Source organism: Phocoena phocoena, chromosome X, assembly GCF_963924675.1.
Source record: "Phocoena phocoena chromosome X, mPhoPho1.1, whole genome shotgun sequence".
NCBI lineage: Eukaryota > Metazoa > Chordata > Mammalia > Artiodactyla > Phocoenidae > Phocoena > Phocoena phocoena.
Genome location: NC_089240.1, coordinates 128,177,592 through 128,203,426, shown reverse-complemented (window position 1 = coordinate 128,203,426; position 25,835 = coordinate 128,177,592). Strand labels below are relative to the sequence as shown.

Below are 25,835 nucleotides of genomic sequence, written 5' to 3'. Positions count from 1 at the left end.
GGAAGGGGAGGAGGCGGAGGAGGGGTGGGAGGCGGAGCCAGGGCGCCCCACCCCGTTCTCGCCCCACGGTTGGGCCCCGCCCCCTCCCCGGACCACAGAGACGTGGGAGGACCGCGCGGGCTAGAGAAGCTGCACCTCGCCTTCCCGCCAAGGCCTCGCCCCGACTCCCCGTGCGCCTGAGGCGCGGCTTCTTCCCCAGTCCTGGGCGTCGGAGCCTCGGCTCGGGGGCGGGGCGGAAAACCGCCTTGGGAGGGGCCTCCGGGGCCTCGCGGCGGTTGGGGGCGGGGCGGGACCCGGCGGGTGCTTCCGGTTCCGGCTGCGGGGAAGGGGCGGGGCCGAGGTTGAGGTGGGAGAGTTCCGCGGCGACGGGGCGTGACGGCTGACTGTGGGAAACTCGGTGAGCGAGCCCGCGCTCCCGGCCGGGCTCCGGGGTCGCCGAGGTGCCCCGGCTCCTCGACGAGGGGGGGAACGGCGGGCAGCGCGGCGAGGCCCGGGGCGCGGGGCCAGTACCGAGCTGGGAGTGCGAGGCCAGGGCCGGGCAGAGGGAAGTGGGAGCGGCGGCGGGTGGAGCCGTCTCCGGGGGCGGGGGGCGACGGCCAAGTCCATCCGGAGGAGCCGCCGGGGTGGGGCTTGGGAGGGCGTGCCGGGTCGGGGCCACGTCGGGGTTTCTCTGGAGCGGGGTGGACGCCGTGGCCGACTCGGGCGGCCGGGAGGGGCTCTTCCGGCTTTTGAGGAGACGGTCTTCTAGAAGTTTCTCTGGATGGGGCCGTGAGGTGCAGGGTCGAGACCCGCGTTTGCCCTTGGCCCCGACTCCCGTTCTCTAGGAGTCGCTCTCCGGGGCTTTCTGAGGTACCCCGAGCCCTTCCGCCCCTTCGGAGGCGGACGCAGTGGTCGGGAGACCTTGGAGCCCCGCTCCTACCCCGGGAGGGGCTGCCGGTTCTCTGTGGGCCCCGATGGGAGGGCCGCGGGCGCCAGGGCCCCTTGGCTTCCCCGGGGGACGGGGGCGCAGCAGCCTCGGGAGGAAGCGCGAGGGCGTTACGGAGACGGGGGCTGGGGTGTGGGGGGCGGGAGCGTCTGGCGCAGCGCTCCCCTCGGCGTGGGGGGGGCGGGGGGGCGGGCCCGGGCCCGCGGGGCTGCGAGGATGGTCTCCGGGCTCCACGGGTTTCCGATTCCAGACGCTGCCCCGGTTCCGCAGGCGGGAGGAGCCTCCCGGACTGCACCGGGAAGGAATTGTCCGAAAAGGCGGCTCTGGGTGTGTTAGCGCCCAGACTGCCGGGGCTCGAGCCCGCGTCAGCCAGGCCTTGGAAGGCTCTGAGGTCGGGTGCGGGGGCCGCCCAGCTGTCACGACTCCTGTTTTTTCTGTGCTCCCGCAGGAACAGGCTCACATCTCCCCGTTGGAAAGCTGCTAGCAACACGATGAGTCTGCAGTGGACTGCAGTCGCCACCTTCCTCTATGCAGAGGTCTTCGCTGTGCTGCTTCTCTGCATTCCCTTCATTTCTCCCAAAAGGTATGGCCCGTGGAGCGGGCAGGCGAGCCAGGGAGAGTTGCTCCGCAGCTTATGCCTGCAGAGTTGGTGGGCCCTGGAACTGAGGCCAGATGGAAACAGGTAGAACCTGTCTGGGGTAGGGGTGGCAAGGGTTGTGTTGATTATCGCCAACCTTCCCCACAGTTCTGCTCTGTCACATCTTGCCGAGTTCCTTTCCTGTGCGCCCTGCCTTCTGGTCTTCAGAATGTCCCAGAGGGGAGAAGACCTAGTTATGGTTCTGGGAATGATGCCCTCCTGCCGCCCCCCCACCGGGGGCCCTGGCGCTCAGGGGATGGCATTGTAGGATCTGCAAAACTTGCATCACGGGGTCATGTTGCTGTTGATTCGGTGACTTCTGTCCTCTTAACTAGTCTCACTGGCATTGCGTAGTGCCCTCATGAGCATTACTCAGCCTATGAAGGCTGGAGCCATGTTTCTTTTCAATGAACAGAGGACCTGTAGAAAGTTAACTTGAAATTAATTTTAATTACGTTTACTGTATGAACACGTTTGGACTTAAATTGGGGCATTACAGATAAGGCTGTGTTTTTATGGATATTTTTTTAAAAGCTCTTTTTTAATGAAAAAGTGTAGGCCCTGTTCTGATGTGATAGAAAGTATACAACATTGCTTAAGGAATATTCTTGACAAAAGCGAGATCTGAGTCACCTCGTACAGTTCACAGGAAATGCAGAACAGAGGCCCCCTTGGAGCTGCAATCTGGGAAGCTTTGTAGGACAAACAATCTGGTTTCTGCAGACAATAAACTGGGAAAGAAAAAAGAGCAAGGGAAGAGGGAGCTTATAGAATAAGAGAGACTTAAGATACTTACCAACTAAATGCAGAATCAGAATCTTGTCAGGATTCAAACAAACCAACTAAAAATAATTGTCTCAGTTGGACTTTGGAGTTCTGGCTCTGGAGTTCTGATGATGAGAGATTCTTGTTGATATTTTTGAGGTCTGGTGATGGCATCGTGATTAGTATTTTGGAAGGCTCTTCTCTGATAGAGCTGTATCCTGAAGTATTCATGGAGGGAAACGAAGAGAGGTCTGGGGTCTGCTTCATGGTAATGTAGGGTGGTGGGAGTCTAGGTGAACCACGATTGGTCACGGGGGAAAACAGTTTAAAGAAATGTGTACGTGGCAAGCATTTTGATACTACAGAGGGGAAAGTAAGTTTCCCATTTCCCTCCCCAGAGCCTACCAGTGTCTAAGACTGGTTTTCTAAAAATTTCTATACACGGACATGTATCTTTTTTTTCTTTTTAACACTCTTGAATGGATGTCATAAATTGGAGAATTGCAAGTGGCCGAGGCTGAATCTGTATGGGATATTCAGCCGTTGGAGACGAGTGCAAAACTGTATTTCTGTTCACAGGGCCCTGGATCCCCGGCGTGCGTTCTTTCTCTTCAGGCCTTAGCCTTTTTGTTTTCTTCACAGATGGCAGAAGATTTTCAAGTCCCGCCTCGTGCACTTGGTAGTGACCTATGGCAACACCTTCTTTGTGGTTCTCGTTGTCATCCTTGTGCTGCTGCTCATTGGTGAGTGAGCTGTGGCTGAGGGCAGCTACCTGACCTAGACCCTTTGACCGAAGTAGCCTCTGCTGCAAAGCCCCGTGCCATGTTCCGTAAGCAGTGTACAGCTTTGGCTTCTCAGAGACAGACCACTGAAGGGCGCCTGTCTTTCTCTTGGGGGAGGAGGCTCCTTTCAGGCACAAAGACGACGATGCTGGCTGCTGGCAGGGCCCTCACTTTGATCGGCGGCCTTTGTGTACCCGGCGATGATCACCTCATGTCTCAGGCAGCTCCTCACGCCCTTCCAGAGCTGAAACCAAGAGAAGCTAACTGGCTCATGCTGACCTTGGTCCAAGTAGTGCTGCTCCTTGGGCACTTAGCAGCGTCACTCTCTTCCTCAGTGCCTGAAACAGGCCTCGAATAGGGGACTGAGCTACCAAGTAGATAGGGAGCCAAGCTGGGAACGAAGCCGCCATGTCCTGAAGTATACGGGGGGCAAGAGGTCTGATAGCATATCTAGGGGGCAAATCCCAGACCTCTCTGGATCTGGGTCAGACTTCAGGTTCCTCGAAGTCCTTCCAGTTCTGAAGTTCTATAAACCGTGCATTGAGGTACACACCAACAGAGGCTTGAAAGATGAACAGGGGTGGGGCCTGAGGCCAGGTGGTGGCATGATTGTTCAGAGACCCGAGGAATCAGTATAGCTCTCATCTGTCTGTTAAATGTGCCTTTTGCTGCGGTAAGTGATCAGTACATCCCCCTGCTTGGTCTCCGAAGTATTGGCTCACCTCTGCCATAGACAGTGGTCCTGTCTCCAAGGTGCGATGCCTGCTTAGACTCAGAGCACTTCTGTCTCCCTGAGTCCCCAGCAGAAATGTGGCAGGGGGTGGGAGGCCAGGGGGCCATAGTTCAGGGGAATGTGCAGGGCTCCACCCACCAGCTGCAGCATTAGGCGTGTCTCCTTCCTGATGTCTCGGGGCCTGATGGGATAGGTTCAGGCAGGACTGCCTCTGAACAGGTGAGGTGCAGCCTATCCATTCCCAGCCGTGGAGGGTGGGTGCCAGCTGCGCACAGACCTCACTGTTCTTGAAGTACTTGGTAAAGCCCCGAGAGGCAGCTCTTTCCAATCAGGGTTCTCTCCCTGAGCGGCCTCTGAGTCCAGAACAGGTAGGGATTATGCATGTCTTCCCGTGAGCAGGAAAAGCCAGGCTGCAGGGTTTTGGAATTGGGTGTGTGTGCTTTTGCTTTTGGGTGTGGGCTGGGGGCAAGAATTGGGGTGGGGAGGGACCGTGCTGAGGGTGTTCACTTGGGGCCTTGCCCCTCTGCAAACCAGACTCCACGAACTCTCCTAGTATGGCAGAGTGGGCCAGGGGGGCCCTTTGCAGAAGGCAGTAGTTGGCAAAGGTGCCATTCTTCTTTTTTGGGGGTCAGGGAACTACCTGGATGTTCTAGAGAGACGTCCTGCTATGATGATAGGCTGCTTTCTATCCTAAGGGTAAGAAGCATAACCTAGAGAGGCCTACCTAAATAAGTTGTTAGCTAGTAGCAAATACTGATGACATAACATAACCAGCTAGAAGCTGCAGGCCTGGCTGGCCCCTAGCCATCACTGGGAGGGGCCTAGGGCACATCTCACTGGGGGAGTGGGCTTAATGAGGGTCCAGGGTCAACTACCCTGGGCTGGAGGCCTGAGATAGAGGGCAGCACTCTGCTGCGTGACTTGGGCTAGTTTGGCCCAACGCCTCCATCCCCGGTCTGCTCTCTGCCATCAGCCAGAGGTGGTCCTGGAGGTGCTGGGGTTTCTGGATGCAGAAGACAGTGTAGGAAAACATGGTTTTTGTTTGTTTAAATCACAAAATAACACATCTTTAAAAATTCACAAATTCAACCTAGAAAGGTAAAGTCCCCCATAATCCCATGTCTCACAGGTAAGTATTGTTAAAAGTTTATGGTATGTTTCCATAGGCATTTTCTATGCTGCCGTCTTTATTAAACTAGTACATACCGTTTTGGCTTGGATTCAGATCACAGTACACACCGTTTTGGATTGTGCTTTTTCCACTTACTGTATCTTAGGCTTTTTTTCTTATAGCAGTCTCCTTCTTCTTAAAGATTGGGTAGTATTTTATCATATGGTTATACTGTAATTCCTTCTTTATAGGCATTCTCATATCATTGCACATATATGCAAATCTTTCTGTAAGGTAAATTCATAGAGGTGGAGTGGATGAACCCAAGGGCATGAACATTTAAAATTTTATGTCTTAGTTTGGGCTGCGATAGACCGTAGACCGAGTGGCTTAAACAAAAGACATATATTTCTCAAAGTTCTGGAGGCAGCAAGTCCAAGATTAAGGTGCTGGCAGATTCAGTGTCTGGTGAGGGCTCTCTTCCTGGTTCATAGGTGGCTGTCTTCTTGCCATGTCCTCACATGGAAGAAGGGACAAAGGGGCTCTCTGGGGTCTATTTTATAAGGGCACTAATCCCATTCACGAGGGCCTCGTGCTCACTTCCCAGGGGCCCGTCTTCCTAATACCATCTGGTTGGGGGTTAGGATGCCAACTTAGGAATTTTTGGGGCCAGGAACACGCAGTCCATAAAAAAACATTGTTGTCCTGGTTTATATCCCTGCCAACAGTGTTGAAAGAGGGCTTGCTTCATGGTACAGATGTAACACAAAAACACCAGTAAAGGGGGACAGATTTTTATAATGTAAGATCAGCTTAAAAAACAAGCAGTCTCAAACCAGAAATTAAGAACCAGACAATAGCCATACAGTGATACCTTAACCCTCTCCCATGGGGGTCCATTAAGAGCCCTCTTTAGGTAGCTCTTTACGTACTGACTTAAAAAGATGTCTCAGATGTTCACTTTGGCAGCACATATCCTAAAATTGGAAAGAGATGATTAACATGCCCCCTGCACAAGGATGGCACACAGATTCATGAAGCATTCCATGTTTTTTTAGCACATTGTAGGGTATACAAAAGTAGAAATGTTGTACACGTGAAACTTACATAATGTTACAAATCAGTGTACCTCAAGGAAAAAGAGATTTCAGGGTTGAGGGAGAAAAGCGGTAGGTATGAGATGGTTCCATTTCTTTTTTTTTTTCTTATTTTTTTTAACATCTTTATTGGAGTATAATTGGTTTACATTGTTGTGTTAGTTTCTGCTGTATAACAAAGTGAATCAGCTATACGTATACATATATCCCCATATCCCCTCCCTCTTGCGTCTCCCTCCCACCCTCCCTATCACACCCCCCCATCCCGCCCCCTAGGTGGTCACAAAGCACTGAGCTGGTCTCCCTGTGCTATGCGGCTGCTTCCCACTAGCTGTTGTACTTTTGGTAGTGTGTATACGTCCATGCCACTCTCTCACTTCGTCCCAGCTTCCCCTTCCCCCTCCCTGTGTGATGGTTCCATTTCTATTCCACAAACACATAGATGTGAATACACGGGTGAACCAGAGCGCTGTGTGGCCAGCAGCAGCTCTCCAGAGCAGAGGCTGTTCACCATTCAGCAGGTGTTTGTGTGCCCCCTGTGTGCCTAGCACTATGCTAGGCCCTAGGGGTGTAATAGAAAAGATTTCTGCTCTCATGGCGTTTGTAGTCTAATTTGGGGGAGATGGACGATAAACCTGTAATTGGGGTAATTTCAGATGTGTGTATTGCAAAGAGAATGACATCAGGTAATGGGACTGAAAATGACTGCTTTTTAGCTAAGCTGGCCACATGTAGCAGGTCCTGCTGGAGGTGATTATGTTATGGGATTCTTACTCCTTCTGCATTTCTGCTATGTTTGAACCTTTGATAAGTGTGAATTTCTTTTGTAATCAGAATAAAAGAGTTTAAATAATAAAATGGGTTATAAAGCTTAGAAGTGAAAACCCTTGCATCTTTAGCACGCATGCTTCAGGTCTTGACTCCTAGGTAGCTCATGCCTCCCTAGCGGGCATTTCCATAAACAGGAGTACCCCGGCTTATCAGTTGGATGGCCCATGACCAGCCCAGTTTGAGATAAACGGGACCAAACATTGGGGGCACCATGGGAAAGGAGAGCTGCCTCTGTTGCTGGCGACGTCTCAGATTCGGTGAGCATCTTGACACGGAGAGCAGGCTCATGGCCTGGGTAGAATGGGTCGGGGGGTGACGTGAGAAAAGCTGGAGGAGAGAGTAGGTCCAAGGGCAGCGCTTCTGACAAGGCATCCCCCGAGGTGTGTATAGAAGGGGGATAGCAGGGGAGACAGATTCGAGGGAAGCGAGACTGCCCCAGCTTATGCCGCCTGTCTTACCTGGACAGGCCAGCCTAGTCTGAGCGGGAGCTAAACGCCCGTATCTCCTCTGCTCCGCCACAGATGCTCTTCGCGAGATCCGAAAGTATGATGACGTGACGGAGAAGGTGAACCTCCAGAACAACCCCGGGGCTGTGGAACACTTCCACATGAAGCTTTTCCGTGCCCAGAGGAACCTCTACATTGCTGGCTTTTCCTTGCTGCTGTCCTTGTGAGTGGGGAGGGCTGAGGGACTGTGAAGGGACCTGTGGGCTAGCCCGTGACTTTGCCTCCTCAGTCTGTGGCCTTGAACTGGAGGCCCTTTCTGTGTTAGGGGAACCACACAGTTTCCCCAGAGGCCTCTGTTTTTTCTCCTGACCTCCGGAGGCAGCATGGAGGATGGGAGAGGGCTGACTAGAAGGTCAGAAGACCACGTTCTGGCTCTGCCGTAATCTGCAACACGTTCTTTTAGGACAAATGTCTTATCACCAGCTCGATTTCTGTACACAGAGTGAAGTAAATGACAAGCGTTACCCTCCTCTGGGAGAGGCTCTTTGGAGCCCAGCTTAAAAGGGACCAGTTGAGGGCTTCCCTGGTGGCGCAGTGGTTGAGAGTCCGCCTGCCGATGCAGGGGACGCGGGTTCGTGCCCCGGTCCGGGAGGATCCGACATGCCGTGGAGTGGCTGGGCCCGTGAGCCATGGCCGCTGAGCCTGCGCGTCCGGGGCCTGTGCTCCGCAACGGGAGAGGCCACAATAGTGAGAGGCCCGCGTACCGCCAAAAAAAAAAAAAAAGGGACCAGTTGAACAGGGGCTTTTTGGGTATGGGGTCCTGTCCTGAGAAGAGTGGGCAGAAATGGCACGAAGGGGCTGAGACCGACCCTGTCCCCAGGGCCTTCCCCGATGTAGACCTGTCTGTCACAGGAGCATGAGGCCTATTGGAGCCTGGGGGCCAAGGGCTTCCGGAGTTATTGGGAAGAGCCTACCGTGAGGTTACTGAGAAGTAGGGTCAGTGTATGGATTCTTGGGCATTGGAATGACTGGGTTTCAGTTTTTCAGAAAAAAAGTCAGTTGCTCAGCTGAGCCTGGCCTCTCTGGGTCATAGTTGGAAAGTGCCGGGTGGTGGAGCTGGAAAGGGCTTTTCAGGAGGATACATTTGATCACAGGAGTGATCTGCAAGGCTGCTGTCTTCCAACTTCTGAGAGTCAGGAACTGAGAAGGCTGGGAGGAGTTGGACACGTAGCTTAGAATTTTAGGGTTTCAGGAAGCTCCAAAAAAGAAGTATGATCTTGTGGACTGAGACTCTCCTGACTGCTCTGCTTTTGTGATCTCTTCCAGAAGGAGATCTCCAGGGCAGGTATTATCTGACAAGGCCAGGGGACAGTGGGTAGCCAGGTGTACCAGACGAGTGAGTGTGTGCTCAGCTCTGTCCTCTCTGCGACACTGTGAAGCGAGGTGTTCCAGCTTAATCCCTGCAGTTGACTTTAAAAAATTGACGTATAGCACAAACGGGCATCTGGTTCTGTGAGTGTTTGACAAATGCAGAGTAGGATAACACCACCACCACCGTCAGGGTACAGAGTAGTTGGCAGTCTCCTAACCCAAACAGGTGAATTCAAAGAAGAGCAGTTCTCATTTATACCTCGGCTGTTTCTGAAGGGCCGTGCAGAGACTGAGAGAGGAGAGTGAGATTTGGGCCCACAGGTCCCGTGCTCCCTCACAACCCCACTCTGTGCTCTGTCGTGCCAGCTGCCTCCCTCGCTTTGCTCTGGCCTCTCCATTTGACAGGCGTGTAAGGAAGGCTTCATCGAATTCCCTTTAAAACATGTCGGGCATAGTAACTTCTTGGGCCTGGTTGTTCCAGCAGCCATACATCTGTTGCCTGTCCATCTTAGCTTGCTGTGTCTGCCATACCCTCCCGTGTCCCTCCTGGCCAGTAGCTGATCAAAAAAAGGATGTGAGGTTGGTCTTGTGTGACTTCTTAGAAAAGGAAACCGTGACCCCAAGGATCAGTGTGGATTCAACAGCTGCCCACAAATGAGCTGTTTAATTGTTTCTAGAATTTTCTGAGATGATATACTCCTCCCTAGTCTAGGGGTCAGATCCTGTATGGCGGCTGTGGCCCTTGAGGAACTTCTCTGTTTGCATGACATTAACCATCCAAGAAGAAAAAGGATTACGTGTGAATTCTCTGGCCGTCCAGTGGTTAGGACTCTGCGCTTCCACTGCCGAGGGCCTGGTTTCAATCCCTGGTCAGGGAACTAAGATTCCCACAAGCCACGCAGCATGGCCAAAAAGAAAAAAAGAAAGAAAAAAACCAAAAGCTTACCTTGAAGACTGGATGGCCAGGTGGCCTCGCCTGTGTGCGTGTGAGCTGTTTGGGTTCTGGTTCTGCTTGAAGTCAGTAAGGACTTTAATAATCCTTCATAATTCAGTGGGCCTTTATAAATGGAAAAGGGCAGCCCAAGAGAGATGCAGCGGCCTGAGTTGCACAGGTTCTAAGTGGCCAGCCCCAGCTCACGCCGAGTTCCGACCCTCTGTTCAGAGGCCAGCTGGTGTGCATTGGAGTGAGCAATTGGTGCCAGATGATTGGTGTATAGCCTGCCTCAGACCGTAGACTGGATAGCGGGCTGCTTTTTTCCCCTGGATTTTGGTAGGAAGGTGCCTGGATCAAGTACACGATCTGTACATCAGTCTTACTAGTCTAAGTTTTAGGAGTCCAACGACTTTAATCTCTTAGCTCCATTTGTACATCTGAGGATTATTAAGTAATCTGGTAGTATAAAACCTTTGGAGGAAGTTGAGGCTTTAAATAAACAAATGAGAAAATACATCCTGTGAAATGCTGTCATAACCACTGTTGACACATACGTTTGTTAAATATTTTTCTAGACTTTTCTGTGCCTAATAGCAGCTACCACTTGGTAAGCGTTCAGTGTGCCAAGCACACGTTAATTTTTATAGTAGCTCTGCGAAGAAACAGCTGAGGTTCAGAGACCCCAGTTCCCAGAACTAGTCATGAGCAGAGCTGAGAATTCAGACGTAAAGTGATGGGACCTCAGCAGCCACATGCTTCTTCAAAACAGGGTCAAGCTGTAACTACCACGTGGGAACATGGGTCTTCCACTGAGTTTGTCATTAACATTGTTCTAGGACAACCCATCTGTTGCCAGCATTCTTAGGTGTCTACCAGTTCCCCGCTGGTGAACATCAGGCCGATCTCCCCATTTTTCTGGTATCGTAAACAGGGAAAACCCCTCTCAATTGTCACTTCGCATGCCTCTTAGCTAGACTGCCTGATACTCTTCAAAGTGTCTCTGACCCTCTTACTGTCTGTCTCTTTCTCATCTGTATTTGTGCAGGTCTCACTTGCAGGTACTGACTCAGTCCCTGAACCCCCGTAGGCTGTTTGGAAAAGAGCACGTGGATCAGGGTGGATGGGTCAGGAGTGGCCAGAGAGGGTGGAGGGTTTTGAATGCCAGTTTCAGAGTTTGTACCCGAACTCTGTGTGGTAGAGCACTGAGTTTTTCCAGTGGCGCTGCGCCATGGTCAGAGTTGGGTGTTCATACTTGGTGCCTGGGGTGGAGTAGAGCAGGAGAGCCTGCAATCAGGGGGACCAAGTCAGAGGTCACCGAACTGAGACATGCTGGTGGCCTGAACCTGGTTTCAGAGGTGCTGGTGGAAGAAAGGGGAGGAACTAGTGAGGATGCCAAGCCTCTGAGGTTGAGGTGGTGGTGGGTTCTCCTGTGGGCGCCCACAGAGTGGCAGCTGTGGCAGAACCCGGAGGAAGGCTGCACACCCACCCGCGTGGAAGGAAGGGAGCCGGTGAGGCCTGCTGGAAGGAACGAAGAAGCCGGGGGAGAGGGGGGGGATGACTGCACCGAGGGGTCGAGGAATGGGCGACAGGGAGGTGCTGGCCGCTCCCTGGAAGTGAGATGGAGGGGAATGAAAGCAGATGCAGGGAGAGGCAAGACTGGGGGAGAGACAGCAGGTTAGTGGGTGAGGGGACCACAGAGGCACAGAGCAATGCTCAGAAGAGAGGCTGGGGGTGGCGCTGGTTCCTCATGGGGCTGGGGTCAAGAGCACATTGGGGGAGAATTCCCTAGCTGCCCAGTGGTTAGGACTCTGCGCTTTCGCTGCTGAGGGCCCGGGTTCAATCCCGATTGGGGAACTAAGATCCCACAGGCTGTGCAGGGCGGCCAACAAAAAAAGCACCTGGGGGGAGCCTTGAGCAGCCCTCATAATTGAAAACGGGGGCCCCAGGCTTAAAGGACGCATCACGTCCTTAAACAAGTCTGTACTTCCCTGCAACAGTCTGCTGGGGGAGGCGCGGGGGGCAGGGTCTGGGCTTTTGTCTTGCATCTGCTTCGTGGTCGCCCTGACGTGGGGCAGCTTGCTACCTTCCCATGTCCTCACGCTCCTTTCTCTGTGGGCTGGGCCCCAAAGTCTGAGAACAGCTGTCTCTACTCAGAAGCCTGGGGGTGCTCTGCCTCTTTTTTTTGTCCCATGTGATCCCCTGCTCCTGTGTTTTCCTTTTTTTAATTGCAGTAAAATGCATTACCATCAAACTGGCCATCTGAACCATTTTTAAGTGTACAGCTCAGTAGTGTTGGGCCCGTACGCACTGTTGTACAGGCAGCCTCCAGAACTCTTCATCTTCAAAACTGAAACTCTGTCCCCACTCCACAGCCAGGGATCTCACCTCCTGAGCCTCTCTTCCTCGCTACCCGGGGAAGTGCTGCCGCAGTGGGGCTGCATCATCCCGAGTAGGCTTCCTGCCGCCGGCTTTGGTCTCCCAGCCTGTCCACCCTGCCCCTGCCCCAGCCAGGTGACCTTTCTGGCATGTAAAACCGACTCCACCACCCCCTGCTTCCAGTGCCTTCAGAGCACCTTTGGCATCAAGGCTTGAAACCTACATCCTGCAGCCCTCTGCAGTCTCTGCTTCGGCTGCCCCGTGTCGTGAACCAGCCTCGTGGGTCCCCTTCCCTGAGTATTTCTGTGGCCTCTGCCTGGAACCCCCTAACTCTTGTCTGCTGGTCTAGCCAAGACCTCCTCTTCATGCTTATTTGGGCCTTCCCTCCTGATTCTGCCATGCAAGGCCCGTGCTTTGCTGTGGGCTGGCCTACAGAGCTGTCCTTCAAGGGCCCCAGCGGCCTGTGAGGGTATCGTGGGGACCTGGGCTCACCCCCTTTAGTCTGGTTGGCTCTGTGCCACCTTCACCTTAGGGACTGAATGGAGTGTCCTGGGCACACAGGGACAGCTTCAGGCCCGTGTCCAGGTTGAACTCATCGAACTGCTGTGTCGAGTGTTTTAGATTGGATGCCCAACTCTTCAGGTCTCCTGAGCTCTGGCAGCAGGAACGCCGGGGGTGGGGGCGGTGCTCGTGAAGACACGTGTCTGGGTGCCCCGAGGATGTGGATGTGGATGCCGTTGGTCCCAGCACTGCGTAGCGGGCCTCTGGTCTGTGATGGGTGTGGCGCAGGGCACCATTTAGCGTGGACTCGGCAGCGCGGGCTCTGTCTCGCGTGCTCTTGCCCATCCGTTGCCTTAGTGCCTACTTCCCTGCTCTGGGAGCGCCTCTGGCCGGCATCCCTGTTGAGCTACAGGTGTGGCTGCACAGCAGCTCTTGCTGGGCTGAGTTTTGCATGTTCTGAGAGCAGTGCTCTGTTTTCTCCGCCTTTGCTAAAATGTTACTGGTCAGGACCCAAGTAGTGGTCGCCATCCAGACCCAGGAAGGTCCACCGTTGTGCGTGAGGCCCCTCGATCTGTAGTGACCTGAACTTGGTCCACAGTTAGCTCTTGTTTTCTGCCTACCTCTCGGGGGCTGGGTTGTGTCACCACAGTCAGTCCAGATGGAGCTGCCCGTGCTTTGCTACAAAGTTCCTCTGCTTAACCGCCAGTGACTTGGGGGCTGGGTTGTCTCCTGGAAGGTGATCGTGCCCTTTAAACTGCTGGTGGGGCGGAATCCATCCAGACCCTCTGGGGTGGGCGGGACGTTCTGCTCTGCTTTCTTTGCTTTTGGGTCAGCCCTGCCTGCTGCCAGCGCTCAGCTCTGCACATAGTTGGTGCCCAGGCGGCCGCTGGGGCTTGTGTTGATGGCGTGTCCACGGAGGCCACGTGGGCCCAGCAGGCGGGGATGAACGTCCAGCCTGGGCTCTGCCGCCTGCAGTGGCCACGGGGCGCTTTCTTCCCTTGCCCAAGGGAGTATAACAGCCCATGGTGGTCCTGAGAGACAGATGGGCGTAGTGAGAGTGGACTTTGGAACTGGCTGGGTTTGGATTCTGGGTCTGTTGCTGTCTAGCTGTGTGATCTCGGGTAAGTCACTTAACTCTCCGGAGCCTTTTTCCTTACCTGTTGCGCAGGGGTTGAGGATGCCTCTTTCGAGCACTTGGTGTGAGGGTGGAGGTGACTTGGGTTATGTTCTCAGCATCATGCCTGGCACGTGGGGAGTGCTTAATAAATGGTAGTTGTTACCGGTATCACCCCAAGTAGTGAGAGAGTTTCGTGGGATTTTTCCCACTCGTGTGGTAGGCTGTGCTGGGCCTAGGTAGGGAGTTGAAGAGAAAGCTGGTGTTGGCCTTCAGGGGTCTTACATTCCAGGCTGGGCACAGGGTGGGGAGAGTGGGGGTGGGAGAGCAGAGTGGGACAGAAGGACAGAGAGGACGGGTACTGCAGCCAGAGCAGAGGGTGGGGGGAGGGCTGCCCCGGGGGGAGGGCTGCCCCAGGGAGAGGCCAAATAAGGGTTGGAGGCAGCCAAGCCAAGGAATCCTCAGGGCCCTGGGCATCCGGTTCTCAGCACTGGAGGCAGCATAGAAGAGCCAACCCTCTGTGGTGTCACTCAGCTTCAACATGAGTGTCTCCCTGGCCAGTCTCATTTGATTGCCCCCTTCCCCATTATTCTCTGGATTATTTTGAAACCAATCCCAAATATTATGTTTACAGGCAAAATAATATTTTGGATTATCGCTTTGAAAAGAGAGGGACTTTATTAAAAGACCATAAGCATACTAGCATCTTGCTTATTACAAGAACCTTACAGTAACTCCTTAGTAACCAACTCAGTAGTGATTGCTCACGTTTCCCAGATTACTTTGCAGGTTTTGTTTATGCTTTTTTACTGTTTGTTTAAATCTGTGTCTAGATAAGGGAACCTAAGGGGTTTTCAAAATCTGATGCTTGGGGCCTACCCAAAGATAAAGTGATTTAAGTGGAGGACTGACCTTAGAAGGCCAGGTAAAGGGATTTTTGACCTTTGTTTCCTCTTGATCCGAAGATCCATCCATCAGCTGCCATCATTTTCTTTCTTTTTTTTTAAAATTAATTAATGTATTTATTTTTGGCTGCATTGGGTCATGGTTGCAGTGCGCGGGCTTTCTCTAGTTACGGCGAGCGGGGGCTACTCTTCGTTGCGGTGCGCGGGCTTCTCATTGCGGTGGCTTCTCTTGTTGTGGAGCACGGGCTCTAGGCGCGCAGGCTTCAGTAGTTGTGGCTCGCGGGTTCTAGAGCGCAGGCTCAGTAGTTGCGGCGCACGGGCTTCGTTGCTCTGTGGCCTGTGGGATCTTCCCGGACCAGGGCTCGAACCCGTGTCCCCTGCATTGGCAGGCGGATTCTTAACCACTGCGCCACCAGGGAAGCCCTGCCATCATTTTCTAAGACTACAAATACGGTAGTGCTTCACAGCTCAGCACTGGGTAAGAGCCTTTTTGATAAGTCTGTTGATTTCTAGTCCCCCCCCTCCCCCAGCCAAACTCACCCCAGCTACTAGTGTGCTGGTGTCCTGTGGGTGCTGGGCCCAGGAGGGGGCTCTGTTAAAGGGGGGACCGTGTTAATGCGGGGGGAGTTGCTACGAAGAGGCCGTGGAAGACCATCTGACACGCGTTGGCTTCTTTTAAAATATGGATTGTTTGCTCAGCTACTGGATTTTGGCCGAAGAATTCTCTTCATACTCTAAAGGCAAATGGTGAATGACCTCTTTGGGGACAGGGTGCCAAACTACAGGGGTTCAGTCTTCCTGATTCCAAGGTCATCGGAAGCCTGATGTTCCAGGAGGGCCCCTTTCTCTGAAGGCAGAGGGTAGGGTGAGCGGAGAGCAGGGCTGGAGATGGGAAGGGCGATTGGCTCCTCCAGCCCAGTGCCATGTGACCAATTGCCTGCAGGCTGGAGACACTCTCGCTGTGAACAAATGGGGCTGGTGTGACTGAGGAGCTGGATTTTTCATTTAATGTAATTTTAATTTATTTGAACTGAAAGGACCTCTGGTGGCCTCTGTATTGGACCGCATAGCCAATGCCACCTCTCGTTCTTTGCTTTGTTGGTTCCCCAGCCCAGGCCAGGCCTATTTCCTGGGCTTTTTCCACAGCACATCGCCATCGCCTGCTGGAGACACTGCCTTGTTGCCTTTAGACTGGAGTACCACGTGGGGCACATCTGGGGGTCGACAGCTCCCTCTTTCCCATTCCCTCGAAGTAGCCAGGGGGCCACCAGCATATTTTAGCCCTGGAACATCTGTCTAGGTTGTCTGGCCTCTTTTGGTTGCTCTCTGTCCCCCAGTTTATACAGAATCCCTCTGCTCCCTGGTTTCAAGAAGGCAACGTGACAGGCTCGCTCCTGTTTGCTGGTTCTCTTCAGCTCTAGAGGGCCCCCCGCCCCCGCTCCCTCTCCCTCTAGCTGGCCTTGCTGTCCCCAGGGTAGATAGGCACCACCTGGGCTTAAGCTGGAGTTGCTGCAGGGCCTTGGCCTTTCCTCGACCCTGGCCCCCTCCCATTTTGTCCGAACTCAAGGGCTAAGAGGAAGGCCGAGCGTGTGTGCTGAGATGTACTCCTGAGATGGATGGGGGCAGCCCTTGAAAGATTTTCCCTGGATCTTTCTGAGTAAACTCTCCTTCTTCCCATTCTGCTGCCTCCTTATTTTCATGACTCCAGACTCTGTAGGGTGAGAGTTTCCTGGGGCGGCTTCCACCCTGTTATTACTGGTCTGCTTTGTCCGAAGTTTTTGCTGGGGCAGCACCTGGCTTTTGGCTCCTCGCCACGGTGGCCACCTCCCCACGCCGCCGCGCCGCCGCGCCGCCGCCTCCTCAGTGTTTTTTTGCTGGCGAGCTGGGCCGAGTTCACCCGGAGTCCACCTGCCACCCTGTGGAGCGGCGCCAGAGGCAGAGCTGTAGTCAGCCTGGAGAGTCAACAGGTGGCGCTGTGATACCAGCTTCCCGCTTCCCCAGGGCAGCAGGGTGAGGGGAGTTGCCTGCCCACCTATCTCGCTGCGGGGCCCTGAGGGCTGAGTGACCCGAGGGCGTGGCACCTGGGAGATGCCTGGTAAATGCTAGTGGGCAGGATTGGCAAGGGGGGGCCACAAGCATAGAATATTCCTTTTGGGACTTGGGAGGACCCTCCTCCTTGCTCTTGTCCCACTTCCTGTAAAGTCCAAGTCTGCCTCCCCCTGTTCGCCCACAGGAGGGAGACAGGATCGGTGTAAAGCACATGTGAAACCACGTCTCCATAGCTTGATATGGTTGGCTCTGTTTCTCCTGCAGATCCTTGTTTACTCAACCTTTTATAAAAGCATGAAAGCCCCACTCAGCGTCCAGAAACATCTTACCGAGAAAGCCCAGTTGAATTCAGGTATTTGGGGATGACGTTTGTCTGCCAAGGGCACATCTGGATTCTCTTACGGTTCGTGCACTGACTTCTCTCCCAGTCGCTGGGTGCATTTAACCCAGACCGTGGCCCCTCTATCAGCCCTGAACCTTTGGGAAATCCCTTCGGCTTGTGGCTTCTCACCTGTTGTCCAGAAATGGCTAGAAATAGTTACCTGCATAACAGTACTTGGACAGTGAAGCTGAGCACGGTGGAGGATGGCCAGCAGGAGTGGGGACAGCTGTCCGTCAGCCTTCTCTCTAGGCTGACATCTCTGGGCTGTTGAGATTTGGAGATTCTGAAGCTCAGCACCTTCCACTGTATGCCCTGCTCTGTCCTGGGTCTCGGTGGAGACTCAGAACACTGAGGGGACAGACACAAAGAGGGCACATTGATGTGTCTGGGAGAGGGTGGAGGCTCTCGGGGAGTGTTGGAGCTGGATCTTGGGTGAATTGGGGACAGGCACAAGAGCATGGGGCCTAATGTGTGAGGGGCACTAAGAAGTTCTAGAAGGCCAGCTCCTGGGCAGGCCCGGTCGGCCGTGCTAGGGAATGCTGCTCTTGGCTTAGCCGGGGGCCCTGCAGGGGCACCCTTTGGACTTGGGCCGGGGCACTGGGCTTTGCCCCCAGCTTTGGTGATGAGTGTTTTCCCAAGTGCCTATTCAGCTACTGCTGCAGTCACAAGCCTGGCTGGCTCATCAACACGGGTCTGACATGGCGCCTTCCTGCTGCTGTTTCTCGTCACCCTGTTGCTCAACTGACTGGCAAGCCCCGCCCGTGTCTGCCTGTGTCCCCCTCTGTGCGGCTGGGCCGAGGGAAGGCTGAGTGTGGGGAGAGCCAGGGCCCCAGACTCACATTCTGTCCTGGCCTGAGGTGTGGCATCACACACATGGGGGACGGGGGGAAGTCATCTGCAGGGTCCCTTCCCAGTGGACCAGGTGGGGGGGGCGTGTAGAGGTTGAAGGTGCATTCCCTGGTCTGAAGGCATTTGTGGCTGGGCAGCCAGTTGAGGAGCAAGTGACAGTGTGATGCGGGGAGATGATTGGGAGGAGAAGAGAGGAAGAACCGTGCAACCAGATGAGGGGGCACAGGGGCTGGTGCGGGAAGATGTGGAAGGGGGACCTGGGAGGTTCAGGAGAGGCTTTGAGGGGAGAGTGGTAATGGAGCTAGGTCTTTATTTATTTTGGCTGCATTGGGTCTATCGTTGCTGCACATGGGTTTTTCTCTAGTTGTGGCGAGCGGGGGGCTACTCGTTGCGTGCACGGGCTTCTCATTGCGGTGGCTTCTCTTGTCGCGGAGCACGGGCCCTAGGCGCATGGGCTTCAGTAGTTGTGGCTCGTGGACTTCAGTAGTTGTGGCTCACGGGCTTCAGTAGTTGTGTCTTGTGGGATTTAGTAGTTGTGGCTTGCTGGCTTCAGTAGTTGTGGCGCACGGGCTTCGTTGCTCCGCGGCATGTGGGATCTTCCCGCACCAGGGATCGAACCCACGTCCCCTGCACTGGCAGGCGGATTTTTTTAAATGTCCCCTTTTTTATTTTCAAATTTTATTTATTTTTAATTTATTTTTGGCTGCGTTGGGTCTTCATTGTTGTAGGTGGGCTTTCTCTAGTTGCGGTGAGCGGGCACTCCTCTTTGTTATGGTGCGCGGGCTTCTCATTGCGGTGGCTTCTCTTGTTGTGGAGCACAGGCTCTAGGCTCGTGGGCTTCAGTAGTTGTAGCACGCGGGCTCAGTAGTTGTGGCTCGTGGGCTCTAGAGCACAGGCTCAGTAGTTGTGGCGCACAGGCTCAGTTGCTCCACGGCATGTGGGCTCTTCCTGGACCAGGGCTCGAACCCGTGTCCCCTGCATTGGCAGGCGGATTCTTAACCACTGCGCCACCAGGGAAGTCCCCTGGAGCTGGGTCTTGAGTCATCAGCGAGAGTTCTCAAAGAGAAGGGGAGACACCCCTGCAGACTGGTGGGCTGACGTGCAGTGACAGGAGATGAGGCAAGTGAGGACTGGCGTGTTCGAGAGCAGCCAGTGGTTTGGTGTTAGTAGAGCAGAGGGCCATGCGGGTGGTGAGGGGACAAGAGCCAGCTCGCAGAGGGCTGTGTGCCAGCCAGAACAGTGGGCGTGCGTCAGAGGGATGGAAGCAGAGGAGTGACATGATCAGATTGTCTTGGAGAAAGCTCACTGGCTTTCCTTGGGGGCATGGATTACAAAGCTGTATGGTGGAGGGTAGGGAGGAGGCCACTTAGGAGCTATTAAAGTCACCCAGGAAAGAAGCAGTGAGGCCACAGGGATGACTGGGGCCCAAGGTGGCGTGCAGGCCCAAGAGCTTGGGTAGCTCAGTGACGGTGTCCACCATAGCGCGGTGCAGGAGCAGTTGGCCTGTCATGGATGGGCTGAGTCAGGCGTGTCTCGGGGACACGCAGGAGCCACCGGTGAGTCGGCAGCTGGGTGTCAGGATCTGGCTGAGATAAACCCCTGTCAGGGGTGGGATTGGTGGGCGGTGAGGGTTGCTTGAGGCAAGGGTAGGGGAGAGTTCCAAGGGGGTGACCCGACCCGTCAGCTGTGACAAGTGCTACAGAGCGAGTGCCCCAAGGACTCCAGGGTGCTCCTTGGATTGGGCGGTTAGGGCACCGGTGATCATGCTGGTGGCATGGCCAGGGCAGGATATAGGTTGGTGTTGGTTGAGGAATGGAGGAAGAGAGGAGGGGCTTGGGCTGGTGGGAGGCAGAGCCTTGAGGGGCGAGGTTCCTGGAGGGAGGAATTACCCAGAATCGTCTGGGGCTGGGTTGGAGGAACAGGTCTAACAGGAAGGGAGAGGAAGGGGATGGATGGTGTGAAAGACACGTGGTCGGGGAGGGGCATCTACCCTAGACGCTCTTGCCCTGCACTGAGGGGGAGACCCTGAGGGCGGGCAGGGGGCTGAGCGGGTTGAGGTGGCAGGAGGCCCCCTGGACAGCTCTTGGCGCTGGGTACTGCTTGTTTGCCCGGGCTCTTGTTGGCAACCCTGGTTCTCCATAAGTGGGGATGGGCTGGGACGGCACCGAGAAGAGCTCGGCCCCTGCTGTACTGCTGTGGTCCTCGCTGCCACCACCATCCTGGGCCTCGCCTCCCTGGGTAACCGGGGCGACAGCTGTGGTGGCTCATAGTGCTGCTGGAGTCCTGCCCCATGTCAGCCGCCTGCCCAGCCTCGTCGGGGCGGGGGGGGGGCAGGCGAAGGGGGAGCGTCACCTTTGGGCTTGCCTGCTCCATCTTTGCTGGCTGGGTCTGCCAGGTGGCACATGTGCCCTCCCCCCCAACCCAGTCTCCGGCTGGGAGGAGCAGCCTCCTCCACGTCGTCAGGATCTGCTCAGAGCTGCCTGAGCGCCCTGTGCTTGCGAGCTTGGGGCTTAGTCAGACTTGCCTTTCTTTCTGGGCTCCCCCAGTGACTGCCACTCTGCCTGTGTGACTCAGGCACGTTGCTTCTCTCTGGCTCCTGGGGCACTCGGGAGCCCCCTCCACCTCCAGGGCTTCAGCCCGGTGGGGGGCAGGCTGGTGGGCAGTTGCGGCTGAGACAGGGAAACCTGAGCCCTGGGCCACGAGGTCTTGGTCGCTAATTTTAGAGAGCACATGTCACTGGAAACTCTCCCTTCCTGCCAGGAACCAGTAGCCTGGCTCTCCCGGTCCTGACAGGGGCCCCTGGAGCCGCTCCCTAAACCAGGAAGCGTGATGGGTGCCTCACAGCCCCTGCGAGCCGCTCCCCATCAGGGCTCATTCCCAGCTGAGGCTCTGCCAGGGCCTGGCCAGGGAGAGCTGGGCGCCTTGTTTGCTCTCCCATCCCTCCCTAGTCCCCTCGTCCCCTCGGGCCTCATGAGCAGCAGGTGTCCACGAGAGCCCTGCAAAGGCCAGAGAAGACGGCTCGGAGCAGGCGGCTTCAGCTGCTTTGTCTCCTCTGAGCGAGCACTTGGTTGTGGAAACACCCTGGACAGGCTGAGTCCTCCCCTCGTCCCCGGGGCCTGCCTATCCTGCACCCTCCTCGGGGCAGTGGCTGGCCAGGCCCGTCCCAGGCATGTGGGGAAGTGCCCCCCCTGCCCCCCACTCTGAGTCCTCCCATCCTCTCTTCTGCCAGCTAACATCTCAGGGCAGGGTGGCTGTCGGGAAATGGAGCAGCGTGTGCTCAGCTGCCACGTGCTTGCCTCTCGTGGCTGGCCTGAACCTGAGATGTGTGCCTGGGCCCTGATTTTTCATTTTCTGTCCCCCTTGCCTGGGGAAACCTCAAGGTGGTGATGTTTTCTAACAGGTGTGGTCTGGCAGCTGCCTGTAGACTGCATTTGGGAAGGGGGTGAGGAGAGAAGGGTTTTTTCCATCTCTCTCATTTGGCCCAGCTGGTGGTTCCCTGGAAATCGAGAACATGTAGTGGTTGGCAGCTCAGGCCTTGGGGTCAGACAGGCAGGAGTGCGGATTCCAGCCACATTCGTTTCTGGCTCTTGACCGATTGCTTCAGCATGCTGAGCCTCCATATCCCCTCTGTGAAGCGGGGGCAGTAGTAGCAACTGTCTCACAAGGTGGGCTGGAGGATTCGGCCGGCCCTTTGGAAGCCCCCGCAGCACTGGCCGCTCTTGTATGGTGTGTTTGTTTGTTTTGCTGCATGGCATGTGGGATCTTAGTTCCCCAACCAGGGATCAAATCCACGCCCCCTGCATTGGAAGCACGGAGTCTTAACCACTGGACCACCAGGGAAGTCCTGGGCTGCCCTTGTTTATCAAGGCGAGCCCAGCCTTGCAGCGAGGAAGGTGGCAGCATGGCTGCTTTGACACGTCAAGGCCCTGCCCTGTAAAGTGCCGGGTTCTAGGCCTTTAGGCTGTATCTAGGCGTGGCCCCTTGTGTCCTATCAGGCTCCTGCTTCCTGTGCCTTCTGGGCTGGAGGAGAGCCCCAGGGCTGTGAGCGGCCTTTTGGGGGCACTAGTAATCCTTCTGGTGGCAGAGGACAGCTCCTGGCTCCATCTTTCCCCTCACGTTGCCGGTGTGTTTTGCTTTGCCTTCCTGGCAATCCAGAAGGACAGGTCTAGGCTGCAGGCAGGTGTGGGGTGGGAGCAAACGAAAGAAGTTCATGCTAGCCATCTTTCCCTCTTTCTTTTGCTCACTTCTCCCTTCTTTTTGTAAACAATTACAGCTTGCTTAGACGCCTGGTGACTCTTATCTCCCAGCAGGCCACGCTGCTGGCCTCCAATGAAGCCTTTAAAAAGCAGGCAGAGAGCGCTAGTGAAGCGGCCAAGAAGTACATGGAAGAGAATGACCAGCTAAAGAAGGTGAGTTTGGCCTTCCCGACCCCCCCACGTGACATTCTTCATGGGCCACAGCAGCTGCCGTTAGCCTATCAGGCTGGGAAACGTGCAACACTGCTGTTGTCTGAAAAGCGGAGGAGTTGGGTGGAGGGACGAAGGGGGTGGGTACTGGAGGGGTCTGGGGGACGCGATGGGAAGGGGGGCGCCCTTGCTGCTCTCTTGCCTCTACCCGCTGTGCATCCAGGCCAGACTCTTCCCTGATAAACTGACTCCCTAAGGAGCCGAGCCCTGTGCTGTGCACATTGGGCAAGTTAGCACAGAAGAACACAAGATAGCATAGGACCAGTGTTGGTCCCCTGAGGATTGCTATCATCTGGGGACGAGGCGGGGCAGTCCTAGAAGGCTTGTCAGAGGAGGTGAGGTGTGAGCCAAGCTGGGAAGGAGACGGATGGACTTGGATTCGTAGGCAGGATAGAGTTGGATGGGCAGGGGTGAGTTGGGGGCTCCTCGGCTGGAGTGAGCTGTGGAGCTTGGGGAGAGGAAGCGATGGCATTGGTCAGTTGGGGGTCACTGGCAGCAATCCCCAGACGACAGCAAATGGAGTCGTTGGATGGACCGGTCAACTTGGAGGAGCTGCCGAGAAAGGAGGCAGGGCTGGGGGCCAGGGCAGGCAGGGCGTGTGGCTTGGGAGCTGTAGCAGGTGGCCCTGCTGGCCTGGGCTTCGCCTGGTGGCTGGGAACAAGCAGTGGCCCAGTTCTGTGCTGACATTTCCGAAGGGGCAAGTGCCCAGGGCAGCTTGAGGAATCACAGCTCAGTGGGGAGGACGGAGCTGGACTCCTTCCCTCCCTCCCTCCTCCCTCCTCCCTCCTGAGTAACCCAGGCCCTTGGCACTGTTCCTAGGAAGCTGCCGGTGGAGTCAAGTTGGATGGCAGGGACGCTGAAGTGAAGGTGGAGGAAGAGAACAGGAGCCTGAAGGCTGATCTGCAGAGGCTGAAGGACGAGCTGGCTGTCAACAAGCAAAGTGAGCACTGTCGTCGGGTTGCCCGCGGCCCCCAGAGCTCGGGAGCCTCTGCCGGTGGCTGCCACACCTCTCTTGCCAAAGTATTAATAACAAGCTCACACGCAGGCTCAGGAGCTGCGTGAAAACAAACGAATGGCTCCCTGCTCGTCCAGCCCAAACGCAGCCGGGCTTGGCCCCAGCCGGTGGGGCTTAGTGGTTTAGCAGTGCACTCAGGGTCCAACCGAGGAGGGCCCAGGAACCCCAGAGGCCCATGGGCTAACTCCGGAGCATCTCATCCAGCACCAGGCATGGGGAGTGGCGCTGTGTGCCTTGTCACCAGGGGCCTGGTGGGTGGGGAAGGAAAGGCTGCATCAGAGCTGCTTGAGATGTTCCCATCTGCTCCCTTCCTGAAGGCCTCTCTCGACACACCTCTCGTTCTCAGCTTTGAGGCTGGGGTTCTGCTCCCTGCCTCCTGCTCTTACCCCCAACCTTTCCAAGATGTTTGCCCCATGCTGTCAGCCTCCCTGCGGTCACCCCTGCTGAGCCATGCAACCCCTCCATTAAAGGGGTTGGGGGCCGATCCTCGGTGTTCTTCTACTTGTCCCAGCTTTGTTGGCCAGCCCTTCCCCACTTTTGGAGGCTTTCGAGGCAGCTGGCAGAGGAGCTTTCTTGAGAGGAGTGGTCTCCCAGACACCCTCACTGGGGACAGATTTGGGGCGGCTGCATCTGCTGTCTACAGCAAATGGTGTTTTTCTCCCTAATCCTCATCTTTTAATTTTCCTTCCTTCACCACTTGCATCATCCCCAGAACTGGAGAAAGCTGAAAATGAGGCTCTGGCCATGCGGAAGCAGTCTGAGGGCCTGACCAAGGAGTACGACCGCCTGTTGGAGGAGCACGCGAAGTTGCAGGTCAGCACGCTCAGCTTGCTCTGTTGGAACCGAGCCCCCCACACCCTGCGCAGGTGCAGAGCAGGCCTCCCACTCCCTTAGCCTCAGGGCCAACGTGTCCCCTTCGAGAGGCCTCAGCAGCAAGCTGGCTGCTTTCTCTCCCAGTCCCCCTTTTTTCCTTTGTTGCTGCTGAGTCTGGGGCCAGCATGGGCCCAACAGCCGGAACCCCTTCTGGAGCAGGAGGGGTGTGGCCTGGCAGATGGCAGCCACTTACTAAGGTCGCCTTGGCAGTCGGGTCAGCCCTCTGCATTGTGGGCCTGCCCAGCCTCGTGCCCAGCATCAGTGCCCTTGAGAAGAGCTCCTTCCCTTACACGTACCCCTGGTCCATGGTGTGGTTTACTGAAGGGCCCCATCAAGTACCGGCCAGAGACGTGCAGGGGAAATTCCACTGCTGGCTGCTGGCCTTCCCTCTGTAGGGGCTGCGGGGTGATGTGAGGCCGAGAGCTGGGGACATCACAGCCAGCTCCCACCCAGTAGGTCCGAGTCATTGCCACCACCTCCGCCCGCAGGCCCGGTCTGAGTCCCCAGACTACCTGCGTCTGGAAGCTCAGGTGGCCTGGAAATTGGGCATAAGGGCTAGGAAAACACCCCTAAGTTCTGATGGTTTGATTCAGTGCTTGGCGTCCTGAGTTTGGGCACCGTGGAAGGTGGAGAAGGAGGGCCCAGCCCCCAAAGGGGGACCAACAGCTTCAGTGCAGGGCGGGCTCACTGGCAGGACCTGTGGAAGGTGTGCAGAGTTGGGAAGAGCCTGAACTGGGACTTGGAAGGGGCTCAAGTTCGGAGGCAGCCGTGGGCACGAGGGTGGGTGTGAGTGAGGCCCAGGAGAAGGTGGTGCTGTGGGGTTGGGGCTCTGAGAAAAGAGCGACAGCAGAGACTTGTCTCCCCTCGCCCCCTCGCCCCACGCCCCCGCCTGGCTGGAGTTAGGGTTACAGCCCTCGTGGAGTGGGGCCACTCCCACTCTGGCCGACTGTGAGGTGCTGCTGGTGGGGGGGTCCCTTGCTCATCTGACCGCCTGGCATCTTCAGAAAGGGGCACCCCACTGGGCCTCTGGGGTGGAGGGGCTGGAAGGCGAAGGGGAGGAGTATGCCTGCCAACCCACTGCTTTGCAATTTCTGTCCCCTTTGCAGGCGGAGGTAGATGGCCCCACGGACAAGAAGGAGGAGTGAGGGCCCCTGCTCCCCGCCCATGGCTGGCTGCTTCCCGAGAGCCCGGCCTCCCTCGGTACTTCGGCTCGCTCCCTTCCGCTTCCGTTCCCTCATGCCGCTTGCAGTTCCACGCTCTCCCAGCATTCTGTAGGGAACTCAGTTCCCACCCAGGATGAGTAAGGCTGCGGCAGGTCTTGCTTCCCGCTGGGTTAAGCCCCTTCGTGTTGCGCATTGATGCTCGGGGCTCCAAGGCCCCTTTTCTCTGGTCCTGCAGGAGGGCAGGTGGAGCAGGAAGAGTAGAATTTCTCTTGGGGCAAAATAAATGTTGTTGTGTTGTGTCCGTGGTGCGTGCGTATAACTGAGGCCGCAGGGAGACCTCCTTGTGATCCCTCTCCCTGGAGTGGCTGGGAAGGTGGCGGCAGGCAGCTCGGACAGAGACCCCCGCTCCAGTCTTTGCCCTGGAGGCCTTCCAGACATTTTGTCTCCATTTGTTCAAACCCCTAAAGGCTCCCTCATCCCAGGCTGGGCGCAGGCTCACACTTGCCCTCT

The 25,835-nt window shown here is 55.9% G+C and overlaps 1 protein-coding gene and 1 pseudogene across 2 annotated transcripts; both read left to right on the top strand.

Moving 5' to 3' along the window:
• Window positions 1-302: 302 nt before the first annotated feature.
• On the top strand, window positions 303-25,625 carry BCAP31 (B cell receptor associated protein 31). Of its 2 annotated transcripts, none has more exons than XM_065900463.1 (8): window positions 303-397; window positions 1,374-1,508; window positions 2,970-3,070; window positions 7,403-7,550; window positions 22,082-22,217; window positions 23,094-23,214; window positions 24,002-24,102; window positions 25,269-25,625. In XM_065900463.1, exons 2-8 carry the CDS (start codon window positions 1,417-1,419, stop codon window positions 25,305-25,307), a joined length of 738 nt encoding a protein of 245 aa, XP_065756535.1. In that variant the 5' UTR covers window positions 303-397; window positions 1,374-1,416; the 3' UTR covers window positions 25,308-25,625. The 2 variants fall into 2 exon arrangements, with proteins under 2 accessions (XP_065756535.1, XP_065756534.1); XM_065900462.1 differs by lacking the exon at window positions 303-397 and adding an exon at window positions 22,352-22,358 and having other exon boundaries at window positions 1,417-1,508; window positions 23,098-23,214; window positions 25,269-25,307.
• Window positions 5,909-6,007, top strand: LOC136143128 (U6 spliceosomal RNA; annotated as a pseudogene).
• Window positions 25,626-25,835: the final 210 nt, after the last annotated feature.

Excerpts from the sequence above, each read along its gene's own strand:
- BCAP31 (XM_065900462.1), top strand. The coding sequence starts at position 1,417 with ATGAGTCTGCAGTGGACTGCAGTCGCCACCTTCCTCTATGCAGAGGTC. Across the intron at positions 7,551-22,081 it reads TTTTCCTTGCTGCTGTCCTT|CTTGCTTAGACGCCTGGTGA; the intron begins GTGAGTGGGGAG and ends AAACAATTACAG. Across the intron at positions 23,215-24,001 it reads GCTGGCTGTCAACAAGCAAA|AACTGGAGAAAGCTGAAAAT; the intron begins GTGAGCACTGTC and ends CATCATCCCCAG.